Source organism: Mustelus asterias, chromosome 14 (genome assembly GCF_964213995.1).
Source record: "Mustelus asterias chromosome 14, sMusAst1.hap1.1, whole genome shotgun sequence".
Classification (NCBI taxonomy): domain Eukaryota; kingdom Metazoa; phylum Chordata; class Chondrichthyes; order Carcharhiniformes; family Triakidae; genus Mustelus; species Mustelus asterias.
In genome coordinates this window covers 5,849,121-5,859,061 of record NC_135814.1, presented here as the reverse complement: position 1 = coordinate 5,859,061, position 9,941 = coordinate 5,849,121, and the positions used below count along the sequence as shown (strand labels likewise).

Below are 9,941 nucleotides of genomic sequence, written 5' to 3'. Positions count from 1 at the left end.
CGGAGCACCCGAAGGAAACCCACACAGACACGGGGAGAACGTGGAAACTCTACACAGACAGTGACCCGAGGCCGGATATGCCACGGATCCCTGGCGCTGTGAGGCAGCAGTGCTAACCACTGTGCCACCGTGCCAGTGAAGGGCTCGCTAGAAATGAAGCATTCCTGCTGACTCTTGGAAGACCCTGGCTAGAGAGTCAAATGAAGGCTCATTTGGGAAGGTACCAGACACAGAAAAACTTGATTGGGAATGTGCAGAGGCAGAACGAGTGCACAAAACCTCCAAACAACCCAGCCACACAACCCACACCGACCCCACGTGTGACAGCATCTGCAAATCGTGCAATGGACTGATCGGTCATCCCAGAGCACAGGGGAAGGGAGTCATCCTCAATTCCGGGGGATCTATATAAGTTTTCTCTTTCTTGTTGAATCAACTAAGTGAACATAATCGCAGCCCTTGCATAATAAGATTTGCTGACGCAAACTGTGATCTAATCTTCTTTTGAATCAATGATTCCTCCGGTGCAAGTAGAGTAGCTGAGGGCTGGATTTACCCCCGTCACCCTGTGTGTTTACTCTCACGGCCCACGTACTGGAATCTACAAGCTAGCTGTTGCACTTTTTCACCATACCAGAAATGTTCTGCATTTACATAGCGCCTTTCACAATTTCTGCTTCCCCACAGCACTTTGCAGCCAATGAGAAGCAGTCACTCATCAAAAATATACGAGACAGGTGGAAGGCATTTGACCAATGGTTCTATGTCAGCTGTCAAAGAGCAAGTCAGACTAACCCCAACTTCCTGCACTCTGTCTATAGCTCTGTGCATCCTGGCTCTTCAAGATGTCCAAGTACCTTATCCACACAGTGAGAGCTTCTGTCTGAACCATAGCACGCATAAGTAAACAAATTGATAGCCTACATTGAAGGGAATAAGTATGATCTGATAACCATAAAGGGAGACGTGGCTTCAGGAGGACAAGCACTGGGTCCTGAATAGTGAGGGCTATATGACAATTCAAGAAGGTAGAGGGGTAGCATGGTTAATTAAGGATGGCATTGATGGAATAGTTAGAAATAACCTTGATTCAGGAGATCAGGATGTGGAATCAGTTTGGGTGGAGGAGGAGGAATAGTGGGGGAAATAAGTCACTTGTGGGAGTGGTCTACAGGCCCTCTGACTAACCACAGAGGACAAAGCATACCAGAAGAAATATTGGATGCAGTGATAAAGGGATAGCAATAGTGGTGGGTGACCTTAATCTGCACATAGAAATATTACATTGGCAGTATTAACCAGGATGAGGTTCATAGAACACTTGAGAATTTCTTAGAGCAGCCATGATCTTACATGAATGACAGAGCAGGCTCGAGGGGCTAGATGACCTATTCCTGCTTCTAGTTCTTATCCTCTTATTCTGGAACCAACCAGGAAGCAGATTACATTAGGCTTGATATTGTGCAATGTGACAGGATTAATGAATGGCCTCAGAGTAAAGGCACCTTTAGGCAGCAGCGACCACAACATGACTGAATTTTACATTCAGTTTGAAAGTGAGAAGAAGGGGTCTGAGACTAGTATCTTAATCTTAAATAAGGGCCACTCTATGGGCATGAGAGCTTAGGTAGCTAAAGTGATACTAGGCTGGCGATTAATCAATAGAGAAGCAGTGGCAGAAATTTGAGGGGATATTGCAGAATACTCAATAACTATATTCCTACAAAAGAAAATAATTTGACAAGATGCCACATCAAAGTCTATTGCACTCAGTAGGAGAGCACGGTGTAGGGGGTAACATTAACACGGAGAGAAGATTATTTTCAGTCCAAAAATGCAGGTTAGATTGATTGGCTATGCTAAGGGAGATAAATATATGGGGCTACGGCCTGGGTGGGGTTGTTGTCAGTGCCGGCTCGATGGGCCAAATGGCCTCTTTCTGCACTGTAGGGATTCTATGAATCTATAATTAATGGATCTTTTTCTGATTTGTAACATGCGGCAAGTGAAGTCCCTCAAGGGTCTATGCTGGAGCCTCAACAGTTTACAATATACATCAATGACTTAAATGAGAGAGCAATGACATGGCAGCTAAATTTTAAAGAGGACATCAAGGTAGGTAGGAAAGTATATTGTGAAGTGGACATGGGGAGGTTGCAAATGTTGAGTGAGTGGGCAAAAATTTGGTGGATGGAGTCTCGTGTGGGAACATGTGAAGTTGTTGGCAGGAAGAATTAAAAAAAACAGAATATTACTGAAGTAGAGAATGACTGCAGAATTCTGAGGCACAACAAGGTCCAGGAATTCTAGTGCAGGAGTCACAATATGTTAGTATGCAGTTACAACAAGTAATTCAGAAGGCTAATGGAATATTGTCATTTATGATGAGGAATTGAACACTGAAGAAAGAATGTCATGCTTCAGTCATACAGGGCATTGAGGGGAGACCACATCTCAAATTATATGCTGTTTTGGTCTTTTTAAGGAAGGGTTTAAATGTGTTGGGGGCAGTACAGAGGAGGGTTACTAGATTGATATCTGGAATGAACGAGTTGTCTTATGGAGGAAAGGTTGGACAGACTAGACTTGTTTCCACTGGAGTTTAGAAGAATGAGGGGTGACTTGATTGAAATATATAAAATCCCAAATAGTTTTGACAAGATGGACGTGGAAAGGATGTTTCTTCTTGTGGGTGAGTCCAGAACTGGAGGGCACAGTTTTAAAATTAGGAGTCACCCTTTTAGGGCAGAGATGAAAACTTATTTCTTCTCAAAGGGTTGTGCAACTTGTGGAACTTTGTCTCAGAAGGTGATGGAGACATTGAATATTCTTAAGACAAAGGTAGATAGATGCCCTTACTCAACAAGAATTGATGGGAATATAGAATTCAAAACAACTAGACCAGCCAAGATCTTATTAAATGCTGGAGCACGCTCAAGGGCCAAATGACCACCTGCTGCTCCTAATTTGAATGTTCGGAAATCAGAGTCTAAAGCAATTGAAATCTAAACACCTTCTCTTTAGGATGAGGAGGAAGAAGAAAAACCATGTACAACATTTAAACAAATTGCTTTAATTTAGTTCAGTTTTAAACAAAACTGGGAGAGACATTTAAATCAAGAATCAAAATCAAACAGGTCATGATTTAACATTTCAGTATTCTTCATCATCTACACTATCTACACTGTCTGTACCAACCTCTTCATAATCTTTCTCCAAGGCTGCCATGTCTTCACGGGCCTCTGAGAACTCCCCTTCCTCCATCCCCTCACTCACATACCAATGCACAAAGGCGCGCTTGGCGTACATCAGATCAAACTTGTGATCCAGGCGAGCCCAGGCTTCAGCGATGGCCGTGGTGTTGCTCAGCATACACACAGCACGCTGCACCTTGGCCAGGTCTCCACCTGGCACCACAGTGGGCGGCTGGTAGTTGATGCCAACTTTGAAACCAGTTGGGCACCAGTCAACAAACTGGATGGACCGTTGAGCCTTCATGATAGCAATGGCAGCATTGACATCTTTTGGCACCACATCACCCCGGTAGAGTAAGCAACAGGCCATGTACTTGCCGTGGCGAGGGTCACACTTAACCAACTGATTGCTTGCCTCAAAGCAAGAGATGGTGATCTCGGGCACAGACAGTTGTTCATGGCAAGTTTTTTCAGCTGAGATCACTGGAGCGTACGTCACCAGGGGGAAGTGGATACGAGGATAAGGCACCAAGTTAGTTTGGAATTCGACCAAGTCGACATTCAGTTCTCCATCAAAGCGGAGAGATGCTGTGATTGACGAGACAATTTGGCCAATCAGCCTGTTCAGGTTGATGTAACCAGGACGTTCTAATTCCAGGTTCTTTTGGCAGATGTCGTAGATGGCTTCATTGTCGACCATGAAGGAACAATCAGTGTGCTCGAGGGTGGTGTGGGTGGTCAGGATGGAATTGTAGGGTTCCACCACAGCTGTAGAGATCCTTGGAGCCGGGTAGACTGAAAACTCCAGCTTGGACTTCTTGGCATAGTCTAGAGAGAGATGGTGCATCAACAGAGAGGTGAATCCAGAGCCAGTGCCACCTCCAAAACTATGAAACACCAGGAGACCTTGAAGACCTGAGCACTGATCAGCCTGAGGGGCAAGGGAGAGGGTCAAAGAAGGCAGTAAAGTATTATAAATATAGTTTAGTTTCAAGGCTCATATTTCATTATGAGTCAACGCCTCTGCTTTCTCAGAAGACTAATTAAATTTGGCATGTCTGCTATGACTCTCACCAACTTTTATAGATACACCATAGAAAGCATTCTTTCGGATTCTATCACAGCTTGGTATGGGCTCCTGCTCTGCCCAAGACCCCAAGGAACTATAATGGGTTGTAAACAGAGCCCAGTCCATCACTCAAACCAGCCTCCCACCCATTGACTCTGTCTACACTTCCCGCTGCCTCAGAAAAGCAGCCAGCATAATTAAGGACCCCACACACCACCTTCTTCCATCGGGAAAAAGATACAAAAGTCTGAGGACACCTACCAACCGACTCAAGAACAGTTTCTTCCCTGCTGCCATCAGATTTAAGAATGGACCCACCTCACATTAAGTTGATCTTTCTCTACACCCTCGCTATGACTGTAATGCTACATTCTGCACCCTCTCCTTCTCTATGAACGGTATGCTGTCTGCATAGCACACAAGAAACAATACTTTTCATTGTATACTAATACATGTGACAATAATAAATCAAATAGAATCATTTGGATCAAACTGATATAGAACATAGACCATAGAACAGTACAGCACAGAACAGGCCCTTCGGCCCACGATGTTGTGCCGAGCCTTTATCTGAAACCAAGATCAAGCTATCCCACTCCCTATCATCCTGGTGTGCTCCATGTGCCTATCCAATAACCGCTTAAATGTTCCTAAAGTGTCTGACTCCACTATCACTGCAGGCAGTCCATTCCACACCCCAACCACTCTCTGCATAAAGAACCTACCTCTGATATACTTCCTATATCTCCCACCACGAACCCTATAGTTATGCCCCCTTGTAATAGCTCCATCCACCCGAGGAAATAGTCTTTGAACGTTCACTCTATCTATCCCCTTCATCATTTTATAAACCTCTATTAAGTCTCCCCTCAGCCTCCTCCGCTCCAGAGAGAACAACCCTAGCTCCCTCAACCTTTCCTCATAAGACCTACCCTCCAAACCAGGCAGCATCCTTGTAAATCTCCTCTGCACTCTTTCCAGCACTTCCACATCCTTCTTATAGTGAGGTGACCAGAACGGCACACAATATTCCAAATGTGGTCTCACCAAGGTCCTGTACAGTTGCAGCATAACCCCACGGCTCTTAAACTCCAACCCCCTGTTAATAAAAGCTAACACACTATAGGCCTTCTTCACAGCTCTATCCACTTGAGTGGCAACCTTTAGAGATCTATGGATATGAACCCCAAGATCTCTCTGTTCCTCCACAGCCTTCAGAACCCTACCTTTGACCCTGTAATCCACATTTAAATTAGTCCTACCAAAATGAATCACCTCACATTTATCAGGGTTAAACTCCATTTGCCATTTTTCAGCCCAGCTTTGCATCTTATCTATATCTCTTTGCAGCCTACAACAGCCCTCCACCTCATCCACTACTCCACCAATCTTGGTGTCATCAGCAAATTTACTGATCCACCCTTCAGCCCCCTCCTCCAAGTCATTAATAAAAATCACAAAGAGCAGAGGACCAAGCACTGATCCCTGCGGCACACCGCTAGCAACCTGCCTCCAATCCGAAAATTTTCCATCCACCTCTTCGATCAGACAGCCAGTTACCTATCCAATCAGCCAACTTTCCCTCTATCCCACACCTCCTCATGAATGAGGATTAGGAATCAGTGCAGGCTTGGTGGGCTGAAGGGCCTGTTCCTGTGCCGTGTTGTTCTTTGTCACCAAGATAGGCTCTTTCACTACTGCCATGTCAAATTCATCATAGGCTGGCCGGGTCGAATGGACTACTCCTGTACTGACATTACTGCAGTAAGTCTTTCCGGGGTTAGATCCTCAGTTTGGGGGGAGGGGGGGGGGGGTGGAAAAAGTGTGTCAAAATCCTGGAACTCCCCTACGCTAACAGCACTGTGGGGGGTGTACCTACACCACACAGACTCCAGTGATTCAAGGCGGCGGCTCACCACCACTTGAAGGCACTTGGGGATAGGCAACAAATACCCAGCCTTGCAAGCAAGACACACCTCAAATATAAGAATGAATGTGAACACCCACCAGTTTGTTAATTCTTTCCAAGACTTTATCAATGATCTGTGCACCGATGCAGTAACGGCCACGGGCATAGTTATTGGCAGCATCTTCCTTCCCGGTGATGAGCTGCTCAGGATGGAACAGTTGGCGATAGGTCCCAGTACGGACCTCATCTGCAGAAATGATGGAGAAATGCTGTGATAATCTGATCCAAAAGGCAAGTCAATCATTTAGAGTAACTATCCACCAGCTTCAACATTCTCTCTCTCTCTCAGCTAGATAGTCAATATCTTTTCCCAAAGGTAAGGGAGTTTAAAACTAGAGGGCATAGGTTTAAGGTGAGAGGGGAGATACACAAGAGGGGCAATTTTTTCCACAGAGAGTGGAGTGTGTCTGGAACAAGCTGCCAGAGGCAGTTGTAGAGGTGGGTACAATTTTGTCTTTTAAAAAAGCATTTAGACAGTTGCATGGGTATAGAGGGATATGGGCCAAACGCGGGCAATTGGGACAAGCTTAGGGGTTTAAAAAAAGGGAGGCATGGACAAGTTGGGCCGAAGGGCCTGTTTCCGTGCTGTAAAGCTCTATGACTCTATGACTCTCTCTCCATCATTAACATAGTGGCAGCCGCGTGTACCATGGGACAAAGGCAGCAGGACAGACCCAGCCGAGGTGGTGGCACAGTGCTATACAGTCTGGAGGGAATTGCCTTGGAATCCTCAACACCAGGTCAAACATGGGCAAGGAAACCTCCTGTTGTTTCCCTTTTCCCCCCCCCCCCCCCTCGGCTGATGAATCAATACTCCTCCATATTGAACACCAATGAGAGGAAACACAAAGGGTGAAAGGACACAAATAGGGAACTCTGGATAGGGGACTTTAACACCCATCACCAAGAGTGGCTCGGTGGTACCATCACAGAGCGAGCCAGCCAGGTCCGGAAGGACATCGCTGCTGGACTGGGACTGCAGCAGGTGGTGAGGGAACCAAGAGGGAAAAACATAGTTGACCTCATCCTCACCAAGCTGCCTGCCACAGATGCATCTGTCCATGACAGTATCGGTAAGAGTGACCACTGCACAGTGCGTGTGTGAAGACAATGGCTAGGATCTGAAACAGCAACTGTTTCACTCTCCGCAAACACTTCCTGACCCGAATATTTCCAGTATTGTTCATTAGAGATTGATAAGAGATTTACACAAGAAGGGGATTTGGGCGAGAAAGTTATAGTTACAGTGGATAGACCAGCCATGTAAAGCTTATTCATAGAATCCCTAAAGCGCAGAAGGAGGCCATTTGGCCCATCGAGTCTGCACCAGCAACAATCCCACCCAGGCCCTATCCCCTTAACCCCAACTATTTACCCTAGCTAGTCCCCCAGCACTCAGGCAATTTAGCACGGCCAATCCACCTAACCTGCACATTTTTGGACTGTGGGAGGAAACCGGAGCACCCAAAGGAAACCCACACAGACACGGGGAGAATATGCAAACTCCACACAGACAGTGACCCAAGCCGGGAATCTGGTGCCGTGAGGCAGCAGTGACAGGGCCATAACCTCTGTGCCACCCAATCTTTCATGGGATGTGGGTGTCACTGGCTAGGCCACCATTTATTGCCCATCTCTAACTGCCTTCGAGAAGGTGGATTCTTACGTTTTATATGTCCCACACCTCAATAGGATCATAGAGTTCATTACAGCTCTCCTTAATCATTGCACCAATATTAGTTGTAGAGGAATGGGGAAATTGTAATCCAGGTTCAATCCCATCATCCCATGTAGCACAGACTCCACTTGACACATTTTACAGTCACGCCATCAAACTCTTCCACAACATTTGTAGACTTGGATACAGCACATTACCGATCACAGTTGGTTCCAAGTCCACAAAGACGGCCCTGGGCACATGTTTCCCAGCTCCCGTCTCACAGAAGAAGGTGTTAAAGCTGTTATCTGCCCCTCCGGTGCTCGAGCCATCAAGTTTGCGTCCATCAGGCTGGATACCGTGTTCCAAACAGTACAACTCCCAGCAGGCATTGCCCATCTGGACACCAGCCTGGCCAACATGGATGGAGATGCACTCTCGCTGCAGAGGGAAGAAAAGTCAGAGGGATGGCACTGCAACAGCTAAAAGTTATTTTTGTCACTGTTAACGTGTGGCATCCATGCCTAGAAACACAAAACTTTAAAAATTCAAGGGTCACAAGGCATTCCCCCCCTCCAAAAGTAAAGTGCTTTACTCAGATCACCCCCACCCCTATGTTCCCCTGTCCACCATCAGGTTTAGTTTATTAAAGTTGATTTATTAGTCACAAGTAGGCTTACATTAACACTGCAATGAAGTTATTGTGAAAATCCCCGAGTCGCCACACTCTGGTGCCTGTTCGGGTACACAGAGGGAGAATTTAGCACGGCCAATCCACCTAGCCAGCACATCTTTCAGTTTGTGGGAGGAAACCGGAGCACCCGGAGGAAACCCACGCAGACACGGGGAGAACGTGCAGACTCCGCACAGACGGTGACCCAAGCCGGGAATCGAACCAGGGTCCCTGGCGCTGTGAGGCAGCAGTGCTAACCACCGTGCCACAACTTGCACCATAAAGCACTTTTAATTTCACAAGAAACATCTTCCAAACAGGAATGAACGACAAACAACTGAAGGAGTTAGGACAGATGATATTTTAAACAGTGTCCTGAGGAGTGAGGTGGAGAACCTGAGGAAGGGAATTCCAGAGGTTGGGGCCCTGGCAGCTGGGAGTGTTGTGCATTTTACACACAGAACTTGAGGATTGCTGAAAAAGGCACAAGAAAGTACAGCCGCCCCCCCTTCCCGGGGTTGTACGGAGCTAGTGCTGCACTGCCAGAAGTGACAACTTTCTGATGAGATGTTAGCCAAGGCCTCGCCTGCCACCCAAGCTCGATGCAAAAGTCTCACGGCCACTATTTTGAAGGGAGTTCTTTCCCTTGTGGCCTGGCCAATGTCCTTCCTTGCACCAGCATTACAAGCAGAATATCTAGTCACCGTCCCATTGCTGTCTGTTGGATCTTGCTGTGTACAAGTTGGCTGCTGCTTTCGAACAGCAACCACACTTCAGAAATGCTGAATTGGCTGGAAAACGCTTTGAGATGGGCGGCACGGCGGCACAGTGGTTAGCACTGCTGCCTACGGCGCCAGGGACCCCGGGGTTCGATTCCAGCCTCGGGTCACTGCCTGTGCGGAGTTTGCTCATTATTCCAGTGTCTGCGAGAGTTTCCTCCGGGTGCTCCGGTTTCCTCCCACAGTCCAAAGATGTGCGGGTTAGGTGGATTGGCCATGCTATATTGCCCCTCAGTGTCAGAGGGACTAGCTAGGGTAAATGCATGGGGTTATGGGGATATGGTGGGATTGTCGTCGGTGCAGGCTTGATGGGCCGAATGGCCTCCTTCTGCACTGTTGGGATTCTATGAGATGCAGCAAGATTGAGAGTCAGAGGTTTACACCATGGAAACAGGCCCTTCGGCCCAACTTGTCCATGCCGCCCTTTTTTTTAAAACCCCTAAACTAATCCCAATTGCTCACATTTGGCCCATATCCCTCTATACCCATCGTACCCATGTAACTATCCGAATGCTTTTTAAAAGATAAAATTGTACCCGCCTCTACTACTACCTCTGGCAGCTTGTTCCAGACACTCACCATCCTGTGAAAAAATTGCCC

General features: G+C 46.9%; 1 protein-coding gene across 1 annotated transcript; it reads right to left on the bottom strand.

The window, feature by feature from the left end:
* Positions 1 to 3,153: 3,153 nt before the first annotated feature.
* On the bottom strand, positions 3,154 to 8,348 carry LOC144503464 (tubulin alpha-1A chain-like). Its single transcript, XM_078227794.1, has 3 exons — positions 8,108 to 8,348; positions 6,271 to 6,419; positions 3,154 to 4,125 (listed from the first exon to the last, which is right to left on the bottom strand). Exons 1-3 carry the CDS (start codon positions 8,286 to 8,288, stop codon positions 3,154 to 3,156), a joined length of 1,302 nt encoding a protein of 433 aa, XP_078083920.1. The 5' UTR covers positions 8,289 to 8,348.
* Positions 8,349 to 9,941: the final 1,593 nt, after the last annotated feature.

What these genes read in the sequence shown, in the direction of transcription:
- LOC144503464 (XM_078227794.1), bottom strand. Translation starts at nt 8,288, where the DNA reads ATGGGCAATGCCTGCTGGGAGTTGTACTGTTTGGAACACGGTATCCAG. An exon ending in CTTGGAACCAACTGTGATCG is followed by an intron (nt 6,420 to 8,107) that starts GTAATGTGCTGT and finishes TCATTTCTGCAG; the next exon opens with ATGAGGTCCGTACTGGGACC. An exon ending in TGGAAAGAATTAACAAACTG is followed by an intron (nt 4,126 to 6,270) that starts GTGGGTGTTCAC and finishes CTTGCCCCTCAG; the next exon opens with GCTGATCAGTGCTCAGGTCT.